General features: G+C 36.9%; 1 protein-coding gene and 1 pseudogene across 4 annotated transcripts in view; both read left to right on the plus strand.

Moving 5' to 3' along the window:
- Positions 1 to 24716, plus strand: part of CRY1 (cryptochrome circadian regulator 1) — a 122610-nt gene that overhangs the window by 55178 nt on the left and 42716 nt on the right. For all 4 annotated transcript variants that reach the window (XM_073900346.1, XM_073900344.1, XM_073900345.1 and 1 more), the window contains exon 2: positions 15920 to 16028. In XM_073900346.1, the coding sequence (XP_073756447.1) occupies positions 15920 to 16028 (109 nt within the window). The remainder of the gene's footprint in view (positions 1 to 15919; positions 16029 to 24716) is intronic.
- Positions 24538 to 24654, plus strand: LOC112831236 (5S ribosomal RNA; annotated as a pseudogene).

The following is a 24716-nucleotide window of genomic DNA, read 5'->3' on the forward strand; positions in this document are numbered from 1 at the left end:
AAATAGAACTGCCTGCGTTTCAGCAGTTGCATTACTAGGTATTTATCCAAAGAATACAAAAATACTAATTTGAAGGGATACATGCACCCGGATGTTTATAGCAACATTATTTACAATAGCCAAATTTGGAAATAGCCCAAGTGTCCATTGACTGATGAATGGATAAAGAAGTGGTATACACACATGTGCATACATACATATACACACAATGAAATATTATTCAACCATAAAAAGAACGAAATCTTGCCATTTGCAACAACATGGATGGAGCTAGAGAGTATTATGCTAAGTGAAGTAAGTCTGAGAAAGACAAATACCATATGATTTCACTTATATGTGCAATTGAAGAAACAAAGCAAATAAGCAAAGAGGGAAAAAGAGGCAAACCAAGAAACAGATTTTTTTTTTTTTTTTTTTTTTTTTTAAGAAATAGATTCTTAACTGTAGAGAATAAACTGTTGGTTAACCAGAGGGGAGGTGGATCGGGGGATGGGTTAAATAGGTGATATGGATTAAGGAGTGCAGTTGTGATAAGCACTGGGTGTTGTATGGAAGTGTTGAGTCACTATATTGTACACCTGAAACTAATATTACATTGTATCTTAACTAAGAATTTAAATAAAAACGTGAAAAAAACTCCCTTTCTCTTGCCTTTATGAATTTATTTGGTTAGTTATTAGATAAATATTTTTTTAACTTCTGCTATATGTTAGCATTGTCTAGGCAGTGGAAAGTGGTGAACGAGATCTAGTCCATCTTTTTTTTTTTTTTAGATTTATTTATTTATTAGTCAGAGAGAGTGTGCACAAGCGGGGGAGGGGGGAACGACAGGCAGAAGGAGAGAGCTCTAATCCCAGTCTTTAAGGAAGTTACAGTCCAGGGGTCTGATAGTCCCTCCCTATCTCTGCCTATTAAAATTATATTAATATTAATATAATTATATTAATATTGGAAGGCCTCTCTCTGCAATCAGCACATCTTTGAAATTTTTGCCTAAATTTTTCCCCATCTCAAAAAGAGAAATCCAGAAGTGATTTATCCCTCTTGATTTTTAAAAGCAATATTAATGTTATCCATACATATCTCTTATAATACATGTTACATTCTACCTGGCAGGTTCTGTTATATTCATGCATATACATCATGTATATTTTTAAGTTTCTTTTCTAGATTTTCAGCTCCTTGAGTATTGGACATACCCATCACTATCTTGTACCTCTCAAATCAGTGAAATTATGTGAATAATGAATAATATCACTCCTAGGATGCCTGGGTGGCTCAATCAGTTAAGCATCCGCCTTCAGCTCAGGTCATGATCCCAGAGTCCTGGGATTGTGTCCTGCATTGGGCTCCCTGCTCAGCAGGGAGCCTGCTTCTCCCTCTGCCTACTGCTCCCCCTGCTTGTGCGCGCTCAGTCTCATGCTCTCTCTCTCTCTTTCTCTGACAAATAAATAAATAAATCTTTAAACTCCTTAGAGTTGTTTTAGGAATTTGTGGGGGCATTTTTGTTCGTCACAATGATTGGAGGGCACCAGTGGAATTAGTGAAGAGAGGCCAAGAATGAAAGACTTCTTGCGATGCTCAGGATAGTCTCTCAAGATAAATTATTGTCTTGAGTGCCAATAACTTTCATATATTCTACCAGATGTTACATGTAAGTGAAAAATTTATAATTCTCTGAATCTAGAGCCTAAATCCATTTTTATATGTAAATGCTAGGTATTTCTTAGAAATAAGATATATATATTTAATATATATACTGAGTGTGTATATATATATGTACACATGCACACACACACTGAGTGATATATATTGAGTTTTCCCAGAATATATTTATCACCTTTGTAAATCAAGGAAAGATTGTACATTGTTTTGTCCAGAATTTTACTAAGTCTTGCTCAACATTAGAGAAAATCATGTCATCAAAGACAGTGCCACTCATGGTGTTTGAGTCACCATTAATATAAATATGTCAGTCCATTTTTGTAGCTATTTAAAATGATTCTGGATGTAGGTGTAGGCAGCCAACTAATTCATTGTCTTCTTTTGTCATACTCAGATATTTACATTTGGAAGTATGTGTTATTTCTTTTCAAAATATAAATGACCTTCCTTTAATTTCTGCCATGTATTATAGTAAAGCATTATACTAATGCTTTAAATTTGTACATATAGATGTTATTTTATCTATAAATTTCTTTTAAATTTTTATTTAAATTTCAGAATTTAGAAGAGAGCACTGCAAAATATTTGTTATAAAAAGAAATACTGTGGGGCACCAGGGTGGCTCAGACGGTTAAGTGTCTGCCTTCGGCTCAGGTCATGATCCCAGGGTCCTGGGATCGATCCCCACTTTGGGCTCCCTGCTTGCGGGGAGCCTGCTTCTCTCTCTCCCTCTGCCTCTCCCCTGGCCTGTGTGCTTTCTCTCTCTCTCTCACTTGGTCTCGCTCACTCTCTCAAATAAATAAAATATTTTTTAAAAGCAACGTTGTGTCATGTTATAAGTTCAGTTTTACGACCATTAGAGCCTGGTAAAATAAAAAATTTACTTTAAAAATATACATTTAGTCTTTATAGAACATTAAACTATTCTCTCTCTCTTTTAAGATTTTATTTATTTGAAAGAGAGCACCAGTGGAAAGGAAAGGCAGAGACAGAGAGGGAGAAGCAGGTTCCCTGCTGAGGAGCCTGACATGGGGCTCCATTCCAGGACCCCCGGGGTCATGACCTGAGCCTTCCTAAGGCAGACGCTTAACCAAATGAGCCACCCATGCGCCCCTAAGCTATTCTCTTTAGGGGAAATGTGTATCACAAACTATTCTGACAATTTGAATAATGATTTAGATGAAAGCACCAAAAATTTGTTACAAACCAGAAAAAAGTGTATGCAAACTTTATTCAATTTATAGAGAGACAAATTGCTATTTATAATTTTTAAATTTTCTAATAAAACACCATAGACTTTGGTTAATGACTAAGATTCTTTACTTGTTTTCATTATAATTAATATGTCCAGAACTTTAATTTTTAAAAATTTGACTGTTGTTTCATGCAGAGGACAGAAGGTATTTTACATGTGATTTTAATTTTAATTTATATTCCTTAAATTAGTTCTTTAGGATTAGCAATGAATTGTTTTGATTTAGATATTCTAAGTGTATTTTTCATCTTTGAGCTTATGATAAGATATATTTTATAAACTAAAGTGCAGAACCAGATGGCTTTATTCTGCTTTGATACATGTTAATTTGTATGCCTTGTTTTCAACAACCGTGGGATTATGTTGTATCTCATCATTGCCTTTTTTAAACTATTTTATAGACAGAACTAGAAATTCTGGTTATATAAAGCTATTCTAGCACAGGCTAGAAAGTAGGTCATTGTGACGGGGAGTATACCAAACCACCCACTGGTTGCTATAGCAATGACCTACTTTAAGAAACTGTTTCTGTTGATTCATGTTGAAATCATCTAATAGTATAAGGAAACTCACTGTGTGTAACTTTTTTTTTTAGCAATAAATTAGTGAACTCTGGAGATTTTTTTTTTAAGTCTTTAATATGTTTAAAGTGAAGAAACACCCTTTCTATTTTGAAGTGATGCAGATTAGTAATGCAATTAAATAACAAGAGAACTGTGGTTCTACATAGGTAATATAATTATGCAAAGAGATGTAGTGAGTTTTACTACTCTTTGGCCTTTATTTTTTTATTTTTCTTATTTTTTTTAAATTTTATTATGTTATGTTAGTCACCATACAATATATCATTAGTTTTTGATGTGGTGATCCACGATCCATTGTTTTCGTATAACACCCAGTGCTCCATGCAGTATGTGCCCTCCTTGATACCCATCACCGGGCTAACCCATCCCCCCACCCCCACCCCTCTAAAACCCTGTTTGTTTCTCAGAGTCCATAGTCTCTCATGGTTCGTCTCTCCCTCCAATTCCCCCCCCCATTTCTCCCTTCCTTCTCCTAGTGTCCTCCATGCTCTTCCTTATGTTCCACAGATAAGTGAAACCATATGATAATTGACTTTCTCTGCTTGACTTATTTCACTGAGCATAATCTCCAGTCCCATCCATACTGATGTAAAAAAAAAAAAGTTGGGTATTCATCCTTTCTGATGGCTGATTAATATTCCATTGTATATATGGACCACATCTTCTTTATCCATTCATCTGTTGAAGGGCACCTCGGCTCTTTCCACAGTTTGGCTATTGCGGACATTGCTGCTATGAACATTGGGGTGCATATGGCCCTTCTTTTCACTACATCTGTGTCTTTGGGGTAAATACCGAGGAGTGCAATTGCTGGGTCACAGGGGTAGCTCTATTTTTAAATTTTTGAGAAACTTCCACACTGTTTTCCAAAGTGGCTGTACCAACTTGCATTCCCACCAACAGTGTAAGAGGGTTCCCCTTTCTCCACAACCTCTCCAACATTTGTTTCTTTCCCTGTCCATTTTTCCCATTCTAACTGGTGTAAGGTGGTATCTCAATGTAGTTTTGATTTGAATTTCCCTGATGGCTAATGATGATGAACATTTTTTCATGTGTCTGTTAGCCATTTGTATGTCTTCTTCAGAGAAGTGTCTTTTCATATCTTCTGCCCACTTTTTGACTTGATTATTTGTTTTTTGGGTGTTGAGTTTGAGAAGTTCTTTATAAATCTTGGATACCAGCCCTTTATCTGTAGTGTCATTTGCAAATATCTTCTCCCATTCTGTGGGTTGCCTATTTGTTTAGTTGACTGTTTCCTTTGCTGTGCAGAAGCTTTTTATCTTGATGAAGTCCCAAAGTTCATTTTTGCTTTTGTTTCACTAGCTTTTGGAGATGTATCTTGAAAGAAGTTGCTGTGGGTGATGTCAAAGAGGTTACTGCCTCTAGGATTTTGATGGATTTCCTGTCTCACATTGAGGTCTTTCATCCACTTTGAGTTTATCTTTGTGAATGGTGTTAGAGAATAGTCAAGTTTCATTCTTCTGCATGTGGCTGTCCAATTTTCCCAGCACCATTTACTGAAGAGACTTTTTTCCATTGCATGTTTTTTCCTGCTTTGTCAAAGATTATTAGAGCATAGAGTTGAGGGTCCATATCTGGGTCCTCTATTCTGTTCCATTGATCTATATGTCTGTTTTTGTGCCAGTACCATGCTGTCTTGGTGATCACAGCTTTGTAATATAGCTTGAAATCAGGCAACGTGATGCCCCAGCTTTGTTTTTCTTTTTCAACATTTCCTTGGCGATTCAGGGTCTTTTCTGATTCCATAAAAATTTTAGGATTGTTTGTTCCAGCATTTTGACATTTGAAAAATGTCACTGGGATTTTGAGCGGGATGGCATTGAAGGTACAGATTGCTCTGGGTAGCATAGACATTTTAACAATGTTTATTCTTCCGATCCATGAGCATGGAATATTTTCCCATCTTTTTGTGTCTTCTTCAATTTCTTTCATGAGTGTTCTGTAGTTCCTAGAGTATAGATCCTTTACCTCTTTGGTTAGGTTTATTCTGAGGTATCTTATGGTTTTTGGTGCTATTGTAAATGGAATCGTTTCTCTAATTTCTCTTTCTACAGTTGTGCTGTTAGTGTATAAGAAAGCACCTGATTTCTGTGCCTTGATTTTGTATCCTGCCACATTACTGAATTGCTGTATGAGTTCTAGTAATTTGGGGGTGGAGTCTTTTGGGTTTTCCACATGAAGTATCATGTCATCTGAGAAAAGAGAAAATTGACTTCTTCTTTGCCAATTTGAATACCTTTTATTTCTTTTTGTCGTCTGATTGCTGTTGCTAGGACTTCTAGTACTATGTTGAACAATAGTGGCAAGAGTGGGCATCCTTGACGTGTTCCTGATCTTAAGGGAAAGGCTCTCAGCTTTTCCCCATTGAGGATGATATTCGCTGTGGGTTTTTCATAGATGGATTTTATGAACTTGAGGAATGTTCCCTCTATCCCTGTACTCTGAAGAGTTTAATCAGGAAAGGATGTTGTATTTTGTCAAATGCTTTTTCTGCATCAATTGAGAGGACCATATGGTTCTTCTCCCTCCTCTTATTAACGTGTTCTATCACATTGATTGATTTGCGAATGTTGAACCACCCTTGCATCCCAGGGATAAATCCCACTTGGTTGTGGTGGATGATCCTTTTAATGTATTGTTGGATCCTATTAGCTAGGATTTTGTTGAGGATTTTGGAATCCATATTCATCAGGGATATAGGTCTGAAATTCTCCTTTTTGATGGGGTCTTTGCCTGGTTTGGGGATTAAGGTAATGCTGGCCTCATAGAATGAGTTTGGAAGTTTTCCTTCTGTTTCTATTTTTTGAAACAGCTTCAGTAGAATAGGTATTATTTCTTCTTTGAATGTTTGGTAGAATTCCCCAGGGAATCCATCAGGCCCTGGACTCTTGTTTTTTTGATCACTGCTTCAATCTCGTTACTGGTTATTGGCCTATTCAGGTTGTCAATTTCTTCCTGTTTCAGTCTTGGCAGCTTATAGGTTTCCAGGAAGCCCTCCATTTCATCCAGATTGCTCAGTTTATTGGCATATTGTTGTTGATAATAATTTCTAATAATTTCTATTTCCTTGGTGTTAGTCGTGATCTCTCCACTTTCATTCATAATTTTATTAATTTGGGTCCTCTCTCTTTTCTTTTGGACAAGTCTGGCCAGTAGTTTATCGATCTTATTAATTCTTTCAAAGAACCAACTTCTAGTTTCGTTGATCTGATCTACTGTGTTTCTGGTTTCTAATTCATTGATATCTGCTCTAATCTTAATTATTTCTCTTCTAGTGTGTGGCTTAGGCATCATTTGTTGCTTTTTCTCTAGTTATTTAAGGTGTAGAGTTAGTTGGTGAATTCGGGATTTTTCTATTTTTTTGAGTGAGGCTTGGATGGCTATGTATTTCCCCCTTGGGACCACCTTTGCAGTATCCCATAGGTTTTGGACCGATGTGGTTTTGTTCTCATTGATTTCCATGAATTGTTTAAGTTCTTCTTTGATTTCCTGGTTGACTCAAACGTTCTTGAGCAGAGTGGTCTTCGGCTTCCAAGTGTTTGAATTTCTGCCAAATTTTTTCTTGTGATTGAGTTCCAGTTTTAAAGCACTGTGGTCTGAGAATATGCAGGGAATAATCTCAGTCTTTTGGTATCGGTTGAGACCTGATTTGTGACCCAGTATGTGGTCTGTTCTGGAGAAAGTTCCATGTGTGCTCGAGAAGAATGAGTATTCTGTTGTTTTAGGGTGGAATGTTCTGTAAATATCTATGAGGTCCATCTGATCCAGTGTATCATTCAAAGCTCTTGTTTCCTTATTGATTTTCTGCTTAGATGATCTGTCCATTGCTGAGAGTGGAGTTTTGAGGTCTCCTACAATTAAGGTATTGTTATCAATATGACTCTTTATTTTGGTTAACAGTTGGCTTATGTAGATGGCTGCTCCCATGTTGGGGGCATAGACATTTGCGATTGTTAGATCTTCTTGTTGGATAGACCCTTTCAGAGTGATATAGTGTCCTTCTGTGTCTCTAATTACAGACTTTAGTTTAAAATCTAATTTGTCTGATATAAGAATTGCTACCCCAGCTTTCTTTTGAGGTCCGCTGGCATGGAATATGGATCTCCATCCCTTCACTTTCAGTCTGGATGTATCTTTAGGTTCAAAATGAGTCTCTTGTAGGCAGCATATGGATGGGTCCTGGTCCTGTCTTTTTATCCAATCTGCAACCCTGTGCCGTTTTATGGGAGCATTTAGGCCATTCACGTTGAGAGTGATTATTGAAAGATAGGAATTAATTGTCATCATGTTGCCTGTGAAGACATTGTTTTTATAGATTGTCCCTGTAAATTTCTGTTGTATATCACTCTTGGGGTCTTTCTCCTTTTATAGACCCCCCCCTTAATATTTCTTGCAGGGCCAGCCTCGTGGTCACATATTCTTTCAGTTTCTGCCGGTCATGGAAGCTCTGCATCTCTTCATCCATTCTAAATGAAAGCCTTGCCAGATAAAGTATTCTTGGCTGCATGTTCTTCTCATTTAGTACCCTGAATATGTCTTGCCAGGCCTTTCTGGCTTGCCAGATCTCTGTGGATAGGTCTGATGTTATTCTGATGTTCCTCCCTCTGTACGTAAGGAATCTCTTCCCCCTAACTGCCCTTAAGATGGTTTCCTTGGTTCTAAGATGTGCACGTTTTACTATTACATGCCAGGGTGTTGGCCTGTTTTCCTTGATCTTGGGAGGGGTCCTCTCTGCCTCTAGGACCCGAATGTTTGTTTCATTCCCCAGATTAGGGAAATTCTCAGCTACGATTTGCTCAAATACATCTTCTGGTCCTCTCTCTCTCTCCACTCCCTCTGGGATTCCAATTATTCTGACATTAGAACGCTTCATGGTGTCACTTATTTCTCTGATTCTATTTTCATGGATTCTGAGTTGTTTTTTCCTGGCCTCCTCTTTTCCCTTTTTATCTATTATATTGTCTCCCAGGTCGCTTATTCGTTCTTCTGCCTCAGTTACTCTAGCTGTTAGATTATCTAGATTGGATTGGATCTCATTGATAGCATTTTTAAGTTCTGCCAATTCAGCTTTCATTTCTGCCCTTAGGGACTCTATGTTGCCATTAATTGATTTCTCCATTCTAGCCATTGTCTTCACAATTGCTAGCCTGAATTCCATCTCCGACATCTTGGTTATATCTGCATCCATTTGTAAATCTGCAGCATAAGTCATAATCTCTGAGTCTTTTCTATTTTGGGGGCTCCTTCTCCTAGTCATTCTGTTGATGGGTGTTTGAGGGAATGTATAGAGTCCAAATTATTGACCAGAACCCAAGCAAGCTGCACCTGTTTTCTTGGGACCTTAGGGTTACTGGCCTCTTGTTTTCCCAACCTGTCTTCTGGGGGAGGGGCCTGCCCCGCTTTTGCTCAGGCAACCCTGTTTGGGCAGAGTTGCCCTGCCCCCCTGTGGAGGGGGATGGGCTCAGCGGGAATCAGTTTTTGGGGCTTTTGTTCTCTGGCGGCTTTCCCTGGAGGCTTTCCGCGTCTCTTCCACGAGTCAGAGCAGAAGAGACCGTTTCCAACCCTCTTCCTCAGAGCAGAGACCACAGTCTGTTCTTCAGTGAGCTCTCCAGGCCACACCGTCTCTGTTTCTGTCCGTGCTGCTATAAACTGCAGCATCCTGGGTTGTGCGCCCCCCTCCGCAGCGCCCCCAGTCCTGCCTCCAGGTCGGAGCAGGTCTCTGCCCTTTGTGCTTCTAAAACCGCCAGCCACCCCCAGATAGCAAGCGCAACCCCGCCACTGCGGGTTTCCGCCCCGTGGGCTGCCCTAAAGTCGTTTCCCTGCCGCTACCGGTCTGCGAGTCTGTGCCCCGTCCCCAGCGCGCGAGGCTGTCGCTCACTGGCAGTGTAGGATCCCCACGGCCAGGCACCCTTCCACTGCCATTTGTTCTCCGATATCTGCCCGCGGAATCAGGGCTCCTGCTTTGTACCTCAAAACCAACCGCCTGCGATATTCTGTTTGTAGAGATCCAGATCTTTTTACATCTCAGGCAGGTTTCGTGGGTGCTCAGAGGGGTCTGGTAGATATCCAGCTCAATTCCAGGGACCAGTTGAAATAGGGTCCCCTACTCCTCCGCCATCTTTCCTAGTCCTCTCACTGTTTAGCCTTTAAAAGCAATTTGTTGCATGTAGTTAATAGCATTATTAACTGAGCCTCCAAATGGGTATAGTAATATGCCATATTAAGAGAAGATCTGAACATATGTTCCTGTTAAAAGTGTACCCTATGTATTTTCAATGTATTATATTGAATTATTCCATTGAATATTGGATGCCTGTTCTGAGGCACATGTAACTGTAATATATAAAGGCTGAAATTGGTGTGTTCTCTGGAACACACTGAATCTGAACTCTGACAGAACTTACTCTTCCCAGTTAAGGGTAAAGGATGAAAGGTTAGATTTTATATAGCACCCTTTCAAGTAACACTATCTCTTCAGCACTGAAAAGAAATCTTGTATGTCAATGAGTTGATACTTTGAACCTAGGATATTAGAGGTTTCATTTTATGGCATTATCAAGGAAGAATTATATACTTAGAGATTAGTTGATTCAGGATCTTAATTGCACTATATCTTGAGATATATTATATATAGAAACATTTTTTTTCCAGGGTTAGTATTACAGTGTTATATTCATTTCAGGTGTAAATTTAGTGATTCAGCAATTCCAGGTATTACTCAGTGGTCATCAAGATAAGTGTACTCTCCATCCCTTTCCCTATTTCACCCATTCCCCCACTGACCTCCCCTCTGGTGGCCATTTGTTCATTCTGTGTAGTTAAGAGTCTGTTTTTTGGTTTGTCTCTTTCTCCCCTTGCCCCTTTGTTCATTTGTATTATTTCTTAAATTCCACATATGAGTGAAATTATATGGTATTTGTTTTTCTCTGGCTTATTTCACTTAGCATTATACTTTCTAAATCTATCCATGTTGTTGCAAATGGCAAGATTTCATTCTTTTTTATGGCTGAGTAATATTCCATGATATATGCATATCTATATATCTTCTTTATCCATCTGTTGATGGATACTTGGGCTGCTTCCATTGTTTGGTTATTGTAAATAATGCTGCAGTAAACAAGGGTGCATGTATCCCTCTGAATTAGTGTATTTTGGGGGTAAATACCCAGTAGTGCAGTTACTCGATTATAAGGTTGTTCTATTTTTAATTTTATGAGGAACCTCCATACTGTCTTCCACAGTGACTGCACCAGTTTGCATTCCCACACCAGTGCACAAAAGTTCCTTTTTCTCCACATCCTCACCAACACTTGTTTCTTGAGTTTTTGATTTTAGCCGTTCTGACAGGTGTGAGGGGTATGTCACTGTGGTTTTGTTTTGCATTTCCGTGATGATGCATGATGTTGAGCATCTTTTCATGTGTCTGTTGGCCATTTGTATGTCTTCTCTGAAGAGACGTTTGTTCATTTCTTCTGCCCATTGTTAATTGGATTATTTGGTTTTTGGGTGTTGAGTTGTATCAGTTCTTTATGTATTTTGGATACTAATCCTTTATTGGATATGTCATTTGCAAATATCTTCTTCCATGCAGTAAGTTGTCTTTTAGTTTTGTTGATTGTTTCCCTTCACTGTGGAGTGGAGTGAAGAAGAGAATCCCAAGATGTAGTCCCAATAGTTTATTTTTGCTTTTGTTTCCCTTGCTCCTGTTATGTATTTATTCATGTTCACATTTGCCTTGTCATTGGGAAAGATTTTCATTGAACCTTTGTTCAAAGTCACTTTTAGGAGAAATTATGAATCCAAGACAATTGTGCATGTAGATGTAGGCATCCAACTAATTAATTGTCTTCTGTTCTCATTCCCAGGTACTTACATAGAAATATGTGTTCCTTCTTTTGGAAATATAAATTATTCCAAGAGGAGAATAATGATAACTTATGCTACCAGCTTATGCTAATGAATATCTACCAAGTGCTAGTAATTCTACTAGGTGATTTTATAGTGTTTCTAGTTTTTCAGCAGTCATACAAGACAGCTCTATGGGTTCTTTTTTTTAATTCTATTTCTGATCTTTTCAACAGATTGTATTGATCACATGATATTTGTTTGTCAAATGTAGAAACCAAAACACAGGTTAAGAAAACTGTGTAGTTAGGAATGAGACACAGATACTAATTTGGAATCCATCAGAAGGAGAAGTTGCTATGTATATATGATAGCTATAATATAAAGTACAATGTGAACATTTCCCTAGGATGAGTTCCATATGTCCTTTAATAGTTTAGTTGATGGAATGTTAAGAAAAAAGAAAAAGAAGAAGATAGCAGGAGGGGAAGAATGAAGGGGAGTAAGTTGGAGGGGTAGACGAACCATGAGAGATGATGGACTCTGAAAAACAAACTGAGGGTTCTAGAGGGGAGGAGGGTGGGGGGATGGGTTAGCCTGGTGATGGGTATTAAAGAGGGCACATTCTGCGTGGAGCACTGGGTGTTATGCACAAACAATGAATCATGGAACACTACATCAAAAACTAATGATGTAATGTATGGTGATTAACATAATAAAAAAATTTTAAAAAAATAGTTTAGATGATGGAGAAATTACTTTCAGCTGGAAGACTGAAGACTAGTTGTATATGAACTTGAAGAGATGGAAATTGGGAAAGGTATTTTGGCTGAGGGAAGATCATGGAGCAAATTCCAGGAGAGTGGATATGTGGCGAAAAGAGTGGTTTGGTGAGAAGGAAGGGGGAATAGTAAGAAATGAACCTGGAACCCTAAGTTAGTGGCCAAACAAAATAATGTGTTTTAGGGATTGAGTTTTTGAAGACCTTTGTACAGGAAAGTGTGCGTCAGAAATATTTCGTGTAGTGTATAAAGTGGATTAGAGTGGGGAAGAAATGTTGGTAGGAAAATGTATTTTAAGACATTGCAATAAATAATGCCAGCAAGAGATAATAAGGGCTAGAATTATTATACCAATAACAGAAATACTAGGAAAGAGAGGACCAAAAATAATAGATAACAGGTAATTGTGCTTATTATGGATCAGGCACTGTTCTGAGAGCTTCACATATATTAGTTAATTTAATTCTCATAAATTTAATTTAATTTAAATTAAATTAAATTTAATTTAATTAGTTAATTTAAGCTTCACATATATTAGTTAATTTAATTCTCACATATATTAGTTAATTTAATTCTTTAATTAAATTAGTTAATTTAATTTAATTTAATTTAAATAATTTAATTTAATTCTCTCTCATTAATTTAATTTAATGCTGTGATATGGGTCCTGCTATTATCCCCGCCATAAAGATAAGGAAATTAGAACTTTACAGGATTGATTGAAGGATAGTAATTTGTTGCTAGAGTTGTTAAATTATGTGATATCCATGTAATGGAATAGTATGAAACCATCAAAATTGATGCCATAGAGGTGTGTCTATTGCTTTGAAAAGATATTCACTCTGTATTAAACCTTGTTTATAGTAGATACAGTATTTCTCAGTTTGTTTTACTCTGAAAGAGTGTATGCTCATTATCAATTTTATACCTTTTATGAAGTTTAAAAAAAAAAAAAAAGCTTGTTTCTCTCATCTTCAGTCCCACCCGAGATTCCCACTCCCCAAAGGTAGCTATTATTAACAGCTTGGTAAGTATTCTTCTAATAATTTTGTTATGTACATATAACATAAGTAAATATGTACAAAGTAAATTTTATTGTATGAAAAAAATATATGCGTTTGGTTTTAGAAGTCACAGTACAAAGGTACAATGTTCTTTTTTAAAGTATCTATACTTGGGGGCACCTGGATGGCTGTCTTTAAGTGTCTGCCTTCCGCTCAGGTCATGATCCCAGGGTCCTGGGATCAAGCCCCACATCGGGCTCCCTGCTCCATGGGAAGTCTACTTCTCCCTCTCCCACTCCCTCTGCTTGTGTTCCTGCTCTCGCTATCTTTCTCTCTGTCAAATAATTAAAAAATTTTTTTAAATCTTTTAAAAAAATAAAGTACCTATATTTAAGTCCACTGTACTTCTCTAATTTTTATGTGAAATTACAATGATACAAATGATAACATCTGTGGAAGAAAAATATCTTACTATGGAAGAAAAACACCATATTTAAATATATCTATTCCTTTGTTTTATGCAGTACCAAAACAAAATTAATTCTTTGGTTGCATTTTCCATTGTAAGACATTGCTTCAGTTCATATCATTCTCTCTAGTGTTTGGTTCATAGGGTGTTTATTGAAAAGTATTAAGAATGCTTAGCCTGTGAACAAGAAAGGGAAAAATAAAAGGCCAATTATTAATTAATCCAGGTTTATTCATTTTCTGCATTAGGTTTTTTTTTCTTTTCCCATTTTTTCCCATCTATCCTTGACCTGCTTGTACCATATGGAAACGTTTCCATTCTGAAACTAATGGCACAAAAGAGATTTGAGAACTATCTGAGCCCTGGATTATTCTTCCAGGACATTTTAGTTTTGTCCTGTTTAAGAAAACTTAAAATTGCTAGTTCATTCAACCTCTTAATTTTTTATCTGACTGCTACAGTGTCTAAAAACTCTTTTGCCAAGCAAATACATAAAACTAGATGTTTCCTAATAAACATTTATCACCAAACATGAAATATTATTCATAGTTATGGATAATTTTATAAAATTCAGGTACTTTTGTATTGGTGTAAAAACAACAACAAGCTTCTCCCCCAGAGTGTTTGCACATTTGTAGTGGTAGGTTGGGGTAGGGGTCAGAGTTAGGGCGATGGCTCCAAACCCAAACAGAACAGGGGTGAGGTAAAATATAAATGTGAAGATAGAAAGATTTGTTTCCTATTTGTTTAAAGACAATTGTGCAACTTCCCAAAGGTGACATGATGGGGGATACCTGAGTGGCTCAGTCGGTTAAGTATCTGCCTTCAGCTCAAGTTGTGATCCCAGAGTCCTTGGATCAAGTCCTGTGTTGGCTCCTTGTTCAGCGCCTGCTTCTGTCTCTGCCTGCCGCTCCCCCTGCTTGTGCTTTCTCTCTCTCTCTGGCAAATAAATAAATAGAATCTTTAAAAAAAAAATAAAGGTGATATATGTAGTCATGAGTCCTCATGAGTCGCCACACCCATAGAGATGATGACTCCTAAATAGAAAAGAGTATCAAACTTGACTAAGTATACTGATGTCAGTAATAACTACAACTGTAAAAAATTAACAAAACTTTCTTGATGAAATGATAGTATCAGAATAGGCAAATGATCTGAACAGCCTCCTAGAATAATGGTGTCTGGTAGAACTTTCTGCAGTGATAGAAATGTTCTTCACCTGTGCTGTCCAATATAGTAACTAATAGGCACACATGTGGCTGTTGAGAGGCCTTGAAATACGGCAAGTGTGACTGAGAAACTGAATTGTTCATTTTGATTTAAATGGCTATATGTGCACAGTGGCTACTCCTCATAAGTAAACACAATCACTATTCTCAGAGAACACATGGCCTGTGGAAAAGGCAGACACATATTTAACCTTAAGTTCAGATACATGAAAGAAGCAGAGTAAAGAAGAAATAAGGTATGTCCAGCTGAGGGGAAGAGAGTCTGGATGAAATGTTAGAAATTAGCATGAGGCAAATAGTGAGGTTGAATTTTCCAGGGATGACCTCTCTTTCAGATTCGCTCTTGGCGACTGCTCCATTTCTTCACAATAAAAGATGCACAGTGAGCAGTCTTCTGGTACTACCCCAGAATTTCTCAACATATCTATCATGTGTAAGCCTTGTTGGTACTTACTTCATTGAGAAAAGTCCACCTGTCTCATGGAATTTTTCTTTTTTAATTAACCTGGTGTTCAGAGTTATGCCACATAATTTCATATCTATTTAATCAGTTTCTTTAATTAGATAAGAAACTTGAATATAGACATGTTTTCTCTCTCATAGATGATTACAGTATCCCCTAATACTCAAATTCTTAAATTATTCACTTGCTCAGAGTGATTAAATAGGATATTTCCATTTTTTTCAGTAGAAAAATGTTCTAGATTTTTCAAGGTGGCTTTTCTGTTTGAACTTGAGTTCATTTCATCAATGAAACAATGAAATCAATTCATTTAATTTATATAACTTTTATGCTTACCAATTAAACCTTGCTAACATTCACTCACTATTATTTAATGGAAGTTTAATTTAGGAATTTCATTAAAATACTGAGAAACTTGTAATAAGAAAATTGTAAGTATGATTTCTGGAAACAGTAATTTACGGATCAGTTAGAAAAAATAAGATAATAAGAGGTAATAAAATTATGGGGTTGGCATGTCAATTTTTAGAATAACATGATTTTATAATACTTTATATCTTCTAAATATACGTGTTTAAGAATTTTAATATTTTTCTCTGTAGATTTTTGCTTCAATGCCTTGAAGACCTTGATGCCAATCTGCGAAAATTAAACTCTCGTTTGTTTGTGATTCGTGGACAACCAGCAGATGTGTTTCCCAGGCTTTTTAAGGTAATCTGAAAAATCTTTGCATAAAATAATCATCTTTTTTCAGAGAAGACATGTATTTGATAAGTAAAGTATTTGAGGTAATTTAAAGTATGGGAAATATAAGTATTTTTAAATAAAAATTTTATGGGTTTTTTTTAATTTATTTAATAAAAGCTTCACATGGTAGAATCAGAGCGAAAAAGTGGTTTACAGTAAAAACTTAAATCTTACTTCTGCCTTAAAGTCCTAATTCCCCTCCCAGAAGTAACAACTACTACCAGTTTCTTGTGTATGCATTAGAAATATTTTTGCATTAATAAGAATATATATGTGCATGTGTCTATGTGTGTGTATGTATGTATATATATATATATACACACACACACACATACATATAATACCTGTAGGTCCATCTGTGTGTATAAATTTGCATTTTTGTGTATGTTAACATCCCCTTCTTAACAACCGAGATAAGAATGCACTATAGGGGCGCCTGGGTGGCTCAGTCAGTTAAGCATCTGTCTGTCTTCGGCTCAGGTCATGATCCCAGAGTCCTGGGATTGAGCCCCGCATCGGGCTCCCTGCTCCGCGGGAAGCCTGCTTCTCCCTCTCCCACTCCCCCTGCTTGTGTTCCCTTTCTCGCTGTGTTTCTCTCTGTCAAATAAATCAATAAAATCTTGAAGAAAAAAAGACACCCTTTATTTTATACCGTCTGTGCCATGCTTTATTCACATGGCCATGTATTTTAGAGGTTGTTTCCTACTGCTCCCTCAGTCTTTTAAATGGCTTCGTAGTATTCCATTGTGTAGGTATGCTGTGATTTCTTTAACAAGCTTTCTACTGAACATGTGGTCATTTTCCACAGGCTTTTGCTAATACAAATAATGCTGTCAGTGAACATCCTTGTCCAGACACAAATATCTTTGCTTACATGTGCTAGTACATTTTTGGCATAATTCTTAGAATTTTTTGAGTTCAAGGGCTATAATGAACAACATGCTACTAATAATACAAAACTATAGTTTTGTGGGGTTTTTTTTTAACTTAAGGAGAATCTTAAATCTCCTGGTTTTATGTCTCCCTTCTTTTTCTTTTTTCTAAATGAAAAAATATGTCCTGGAGAAGTTAAAAGAGTTGACTAAGGTCATACAGCTAGCTCATGCAAGTGCTCACTGGTTATCTCTTGTTTATCCATCCCTTCCTCTTTCCTACCATTAGAATTCCTAATGTATATCTGCTTTTTTTTCTTTTTCCTTTTCTTTTTTTTGGCAGCTGTTTGATTCATCAAATTTTTTTGATAGTAATGCTCCTATTTCTAATGCAGAAGAGAACAGTTCCTTTCCCTGAATGAAAATGTCCCCAGTGCTGGAAGTCAAATAAAACTACCTAATCTTTTTCACTGGTATGAAAGAAACCTTTAATGTTTAGGATTTGGCTAATGCAGCAGTTTTGGCTAGTGAAGATTTACTTTATCAAAATATGTTTTACTACTATGGCTACTTAGAATCAGAATTTAATCTAGGTACATGGAAGAATTCTGAGTAGAAAACACATCAGCAACAATGGTGTAGTAGTTTATCAACAACTCATGAGTGTAAAAGTGTATGTATCTCTAAATCCATGTGCTATAAGTAAAATGAATCCTAAGAGGACTTTGTTGCTTTAAAATAAAGCTTAAACAACAAGTGTTTAAGAATATGGAGAAAAAGGAACCCTCTTGCACTGTTGGTGGTAATGCAAACTGGTACAGCCAACTATGGAAAAAGATATGGAAATTCCTCAAAAAGTTAAAACTAGAACTATAATTGCTCTACTGGGTATTTACCCAAAAAATATAAAAACTAATTCAAAGGCATACATGCACCCCTACACGTATAGCAGCATTTTTTTACAATAGCCAAAGTATGGAAGAGTCTAAGTGTCCATTGACAGATGAATAGATAAAGAAGTTGTGGTGTATTTAAATAATGGAATATTATTCAGTCATAAAAAAGAATGAAATCTTGCCATTTGCAACAGTATGGATGGAGCTAGAGAGTATAATGCTAAGCGAAATAAATCAGAGAAACAGATACCATATGTCATTCGTATGTGGAATTTAAGAAACAAAATAAATGAGCGAAGGGAAAAAGAGAAAGAGATCAAAAAACAGACTCTTAACTATAGAGAACAAACTGATGGTTACCAGAGGAGGGGGGTGGGGGTAAGGGGATGGGTGAAATATGTGATGGGGATTAAGGAGTGCCCTTGTGATGAGCACTGGGTGATATATAGAATTAACTCTGAAACTAATATATAACAGTATATGTTGAATATATTGGAATTAAGACCAAAAAATAAAATAAAATCACAAAACTTTTACTTACTTGTTTTAAAAAAATTGTTTTAAGGCAGAAAATCTTTTATGTTCTTAGTTTTAAGTTTTCTTCTACCTAAATTAACATTGGATTAAACTACCTACCGTCTTTAGATGCTTTCCCAGTCTTTGTAAATTTGGCAGAGGAGCAATGATTTCCACATGAGCCATAAAATACAGATACATGAAACACATAAGGCATATAGAATGCTTACCATTTTATTCTGATTTTTCCTTGGGCTATGTACTATGCAAAATGCCACTTACGAAAACTTCCTTTCAGATTATATACTATGTCTAGAGCCGGAGAGAGAATTAATTCCTCTTTTTAAATTGCATTGATGTTTTTATTTTTACTTTTTGTTTGGAGGTGCTAAATGCATGTGTTTAAAAAAAAAAAAGCCTACAAGGATATACAATAAAAAGCAGGTCTCTTTCCCACCCCTTCACCCTCACACACCTGTTTCTCTGAGGGAAAAGATTCTTTTGTAGGTAACCAGCTGACTCATTTACATTATTGTCTCTAGTTTTATTATTCTAGTACAGAAAATAGAATTTTTAATAGGTAAGTAATCCTATTTCCCACATGGAAGGTAAAACTGTTTTAGACCTGATAACAGTGCTTTAGGTGATTGGGATGGTGAGAGTGGTTCCAGTACTGATGTCTAGTATATATCTTCTCCTCTCCTCTCTATAGCATTCACTCATTCTGTTTATATTGAGTAGATTTAGGGATGAGGTCAGAGCATTTTTATTTTTTTTTATACACACGTATTTACATATATGTCTGATAAACTGTTGTTTTTTTCTGATGTGTTTTCTACTTAGAATTTTTCCCATTTAAATTCTGAACTTAATATAGGACTTTTTTTTAACTTTTTTTATGTTCTGAAGAAATGATAAACTTAGCAGACACTAATGTAGGCAAAACTTGGATACACTATTAATCATATGAATCTTACTTAAATTATTGTTATGCAGATAAATCTTGCAGCTTCCCCATTTGGTGCCAGAATGGTAAGCTACCAAGACCATGTACATTCTAGGCCCAGCAGAAACTTTTAATGAAGAGTTGAAACATTAAAACATTCTCATTAGGGCACCTGGGTGGCTCAGTTGGTTGAGCAACTGCCTTCGGCTCAGGTCATGATCCTGGAGTCCCGGGATCGAGTCCCACATCAGGCTCCCTGCTCAGCGGGGAGTCTGCTTCTCCCTCTGACCCTCTTCCCTCTCGTGCTCTCTATCTCTCATTCTCTCTCTCTCAAATAAATAAATAAAATCTTAAAAAAAAACCATTCTCATTATATTCAAGAAACAGGGACTAAAGTCTGTATAGATGGACTCACTGAAGTGTAACAAAATGTTCTGTTCAAAATCTTAGAATAAATCAAAGAACATCTAAAGCCACTAATATTTCACATGCATAAAATTTGTATTATGCTTTTTGAGTTATTTTGGATTCTTGCCTTATTTTATAGTACATGGTCATTTGAATGAGAGAATTCATTCAACAGGTCTTGATTGAGTGCCTACTATGTACAAGCCAGAGTTCAAGGTGGTGTAGATATACTAGGGAACCAAATAGAAGATATTCCTACCTTGGCAGAGCTTCTATGATAGGGGGAAGGAGGGAGATAATAAAACAAGTAAATATGCATATCAGGTGGTGCTAAAATAAAGTGTGGAGTATTAAATGCCAAGGTGAGGGGAGGGTAATTACTTTATATGGAATCATGGAAGGCCTCACTTCTAAGATGACATGTAGCAAACGTGAAGGGACTGAGCCATGCAAATATCTGGGGTGTGATAATTGTGAATTCACAACATTTTGCACCTTGTTCCATCAAATGGTCGCATTTAAATCTGGGTTGGTCATATAACTTACTTTGACCAACTGACAAGGAAGACATTGAGTTCCAAATTCTAAGCTTCAAGCAACCTTGAAGCTTCTGCCTTTGCCCTTTTGGAATGCTGCTTGTATTGTGCAGGGAATATGGGCTAGAATATCAAATTATGGGAGACCATGTAGAGATAGAAGGCCAGTTAACAGCCAGCACCAAGATCTGAGATGTGGGAGAGAGATTATCTCAGATCCTCTAGGCCCGGCCAAGCTGTCAGCTGATTGCAAACTCATGGGTGAGTCTAAGTGAGACCAACAGAAGCACCATCTAGTTAATTGACAGACTTGTGAGAATCTGTCATTTTGAGCTGCCAAGATCACTGCAGCATGGGGAAAGAATGTTGCAGGCAGAGGGAGCAGTAGTTACAAAGGCCTTCATGTGGAAGTGTGCCATGACTTGTTTAGGAATAGCAAGAAGGCCAGCATGGCTAGAAGCAGTGAGTGAAAAGGAGAGAAAGGGTCAGAGAGGTTGCAAGGAGCCATATCACAGGACTTTATTTATAGACCATATTTAAGAGTTTGGCTATTACTCTGAGTGAAATGGAATCCATGGCGATTTTTGAGTAACATGAGTGACATGATTTCACTTAGATTTTCTTTCCTTTTTTTTTAAATTTATTACTGAAGTATAATTGACATACAGTGTTACATTAGTTTCAGGTATAGAGCATATTGATTCAACAGTTCTATCTATTACTCAGTGCTCACCATAAGTATAGTCACCATCTGTCACCATACAGTGTTACTACAATATTATTGACGATATTCCCTATGCTGTATTTTTCATCTCCATGACTTACTTATTTTATAACTGGAAGTTTATACCTCTTAATCCCCTTCATCTATTTTGTTCATCTTCCCACCCACTTCCCCTCTGGCAACTACCAGTTTGTCTTCTGTATTTAAGAGTCTGGTTTGTTTGTTTGTTTGTTCATTTGTTTTGTTTTTTTAGATTCCGCATATAAGGAAATCATATATTTGCCTTTTCCTGTCTGACTTATTTCACTTAGGACAATAGACTCCAGGTCCATCTGTGTTGTTATAAATGGCAAGATTTCATTCTTTTGTGACTGAGTAATATTCCATCATATATATGTGTATATATATATATATATACATATATATACACACACACATGCACACATACTACATCTTCTTCATCCATCTATCGTTGGACACTGAGGTTGCTTCCATATCTTGACTATTATAAATAATGCTGCAACAAACATAGAGGTATGTATATTTTTTGAATTAGTGTTTTCATTTTCTTTGGGTATATACCCAGTAGTAGAATTTCTGGATTATATGGTATTTTTAATTTTTAATTTTATGAGGAAACTCCATGTTGTTTTCCACAGTGGCTGCACCAATTCACATTCCCATTAACAGTGCATCAGTGCTCTCTTTTCTCCGTATTCTTGCCCATACTTGTTATTTCTTGTCTTTTTAATACTAGCCATTCTGAGTGGTGTGAGACAATATCTTATTCTGGTTTTGATTTGCATTTCCCTCATGATGAGTGATGTTGAGCATCTTTTTTTGTATCTGTTGCCCATCTGTATATTTTCTTTGGAAAAATGTCTATTCAGGTCCTTTGACCATTTTTTAAATTTAAATCTAATTAATTAACATATAGTATATGATTAGTTTCAGACATAGAGTTTAGTGATTGATCAGTTGCATATAACATCCAGTGCTAATTACATTAAGTGCCCTCCTTAATGCCATAAGAGACTCTTAACTATAGGAAACAAACTGAGGGTCCTTTGACCATTTTTAATCAGATTTTTTTGGGGGAATGGTGTTGAGTTTTATTAAGTTCTTTATTTTGGATATTAATTCCTTCTTGGATGATATATCATTTACAAATATCATCTTCCATTCAGTAGATTACCTTTTTGTTTTGTTGTTTTCCTTCATTGTGTGAAAGCTTTTTATTTTGGTGTACTCCCGATAGTTTAATTTGCTTTTGTTTCCCTTGCCAGAGGAGAGGTCCATAAACATGTTGCTAAGGCTAATGTCTCAACAATGAGAAGAAAGTGAATATGCCACAAAATTGTAGGTTTTTTTTTTAACCTGCTAGAGAGTTGAGGACACAGAGAAACCTAAATTCCATAAAGAGATGAGCTTTTCATAGGAAAGAGACTCATGTCTATATCCATGGAGCCACAGCAGAAAAAGAAGGGAATCCACTATAGTTGAGAGTAAAAAGAAACCAGTCAAAATTTACCAAGCTTTTCACGGTCATGCATGGACTGACATGGCAGATTAGAATTCCAAGAAACCCTGGTCACAGTCAAGTTCATATGCACTCTCTAGTTCTTTCCTCCAGTACTTTTGTGGCAATATACCAAAGGCTGGGGCAAGGCAGAAGAGCTGAGAGAGATCCCTCATTGAAGTGCTGCTGGGCATTCACTTAGTGCAAAGTAGCAGTCCACTGAAGCTGGGACAGCAGCATGTCTCCAGACACACAGCAGGACAGACAGAAAGATGTCTCCAGAGGTTCAGAAAATTGGGGGACAGGGCTGGAAAACAAAGAGAATTCCCCAGCAACCATAGAGCTATGGGTAGACAGCAAAGCAGAGAGAGATATAGAGTTTGTAAAGCTATTGACTGGGCTGTAAAGCTATCTAGAATCTTGTCTATGCTCAAATCCCGAGCCCTGTTGAAAAGTCTGGATCCTACCCTCAAAATATTTGAACCCCAGTGGTGAATGGAATTTAACAAAAGCAGCAACAAAGCCAAGTCCCACCTCAATTACAGATTATAGTAATTCAAATTCTAGCAGTAAAAGCCAAGAGTATGTGCTTTTTTTAGAGATAAATATTATTTGTTCCATTTCTGTTCTTTATACCATTGTCTGTCATATAATCAAAAATTATGAAACAGAAGAAGCAGGAAAATGTGACTTGCAATCAAGTAAAAAAAAAAACAGTAGAAATAGTCGCACAGTTGATGCAGATGTTGGGATTAGAATAAAGGACTTTACAATAATTATGCTATAGACATTAAAGAACCTAGTCAAAGATGAAAAACGTGAATAGAAGATAATGTTAGTATAAAAATGGAAACTATTTAGAAGAAGGAAATGAAGAATTCATTCATTGGGCTTTTCCAGAGTAGACAGAGCAGAAAAAAGATCAGTGAACTTGAAGACTGGCAATTGAAATTATCCCAACTGAAGCACAAAGAGAAGGAAGTGTTTTTAAAAAGGGAACAGAGTGTGACACTAACCTAACATATGTAAAACTGTAGACCTAGAAAAAAAAAAAAGAGGGGAGAGAGATTGGGACAGAAAAAAAATGTTTGAAGAGATAATGATTAAGAATTTTATAAAATTGATAAAAGATATCAAACCACAGTGTCAAGAAGTGCGACAAAACCCCAAACAGCATAAATATAAAGAAAACCACCTCTTGGGGCACCTGGGTGGCTCAGTCGGTTAAGCGGCTGCCTTTGGCTCAGGTCATAATCCCAGGGTCCTGGGATCGAGCCCCGCATCGGGCTCCTTGCTCGGCGGGGAGCCTGCTTCTCCCTCTCCCTCTGCCTGCCTCTCTGCCTACTTGTTCTCTCTCTCTATCTCTCTGCCAAAAAAATAAATAAAATCTTAAAAAAAAAAAAAAGAAAACCACCTCTTGTCACATCAAAGTCAATAAACTGAAAACCAAAGTTAGAAAATTTTATAAGCAGCCAGAGGTGAAAAGACATATTCAGGGAACCACAATAAGAATGTTGGTGGCTTTTTTAATCAGAAACCATTGAGTCCAGATGGTAATTGAATGACATCTTTAAAGAAATACACACAGGACCCCTGGATGTCGACTCTTGGTTGGGTGTTGACTCTTGGTTTAGGCTCAGGTCATGATCTCATGGGTTGTGGGATTGAGCCCCACATCAGGCTCCTCACTCAGTGGGGAGTCTGCTTGAAAGATTCTCTTCCTTTGCCCCTCCCCTCACTTGTGTATTCTCTCTCTAAAAATAAATCTTAAAAAAAAAAAAAACAACCCTACAGACAACTTTGTTAACTTAGCAAAAATATTCATTTAAAAAAACAGAAGATAGTGATGCCTGGGTGGCTCAATCAGTTAAGCATCCAACTCTTGATTTCCGCTCAGATCATGATCTCAGGGTAGTGCGACTGAGCCCTGCATCAGGCCCCACATTCAGCGGGGAGTCTGCTTGAGAATCTCTCTCTCTCTCTCTGTCCCTCCCCACTGTTATCTCTAAAATAAATAAATAAATCTTTAAAAAAAAAAAAAAAGAAGAAGAAGGTAGTCTAAGGCTATACCACCCTGAACTTGCCTGATTGTTTGATCTCAGAAGCTTAGCAGGGTTGGGCCTGGTTTGTACTTGGGTGGGAGACTGCCTGGGAATACCTGGTGCTATAGGCTCAGATAGATGATACTAGATAGATAGATAGATAGATAGATAGATAGATAGATAGATAGATAGA

Source organism: Callorhinus ursinus, unplaced genomic scaffold (assembly GCF_003265705.2).
Source record: "Callorhinus ursinus isolate GAN/ISIS: 27379988/994484 unplaced genomic scaffold, GSC_fseal_2.0 scaffold14, whole genome shotgun sequence".
NCBI classification, from domain to species: Eukaryota; Metazoa; Chordata; class Mammalia; order Carnivora; family Otariidae; genus Callorhinus; species Callorhinus ursinus.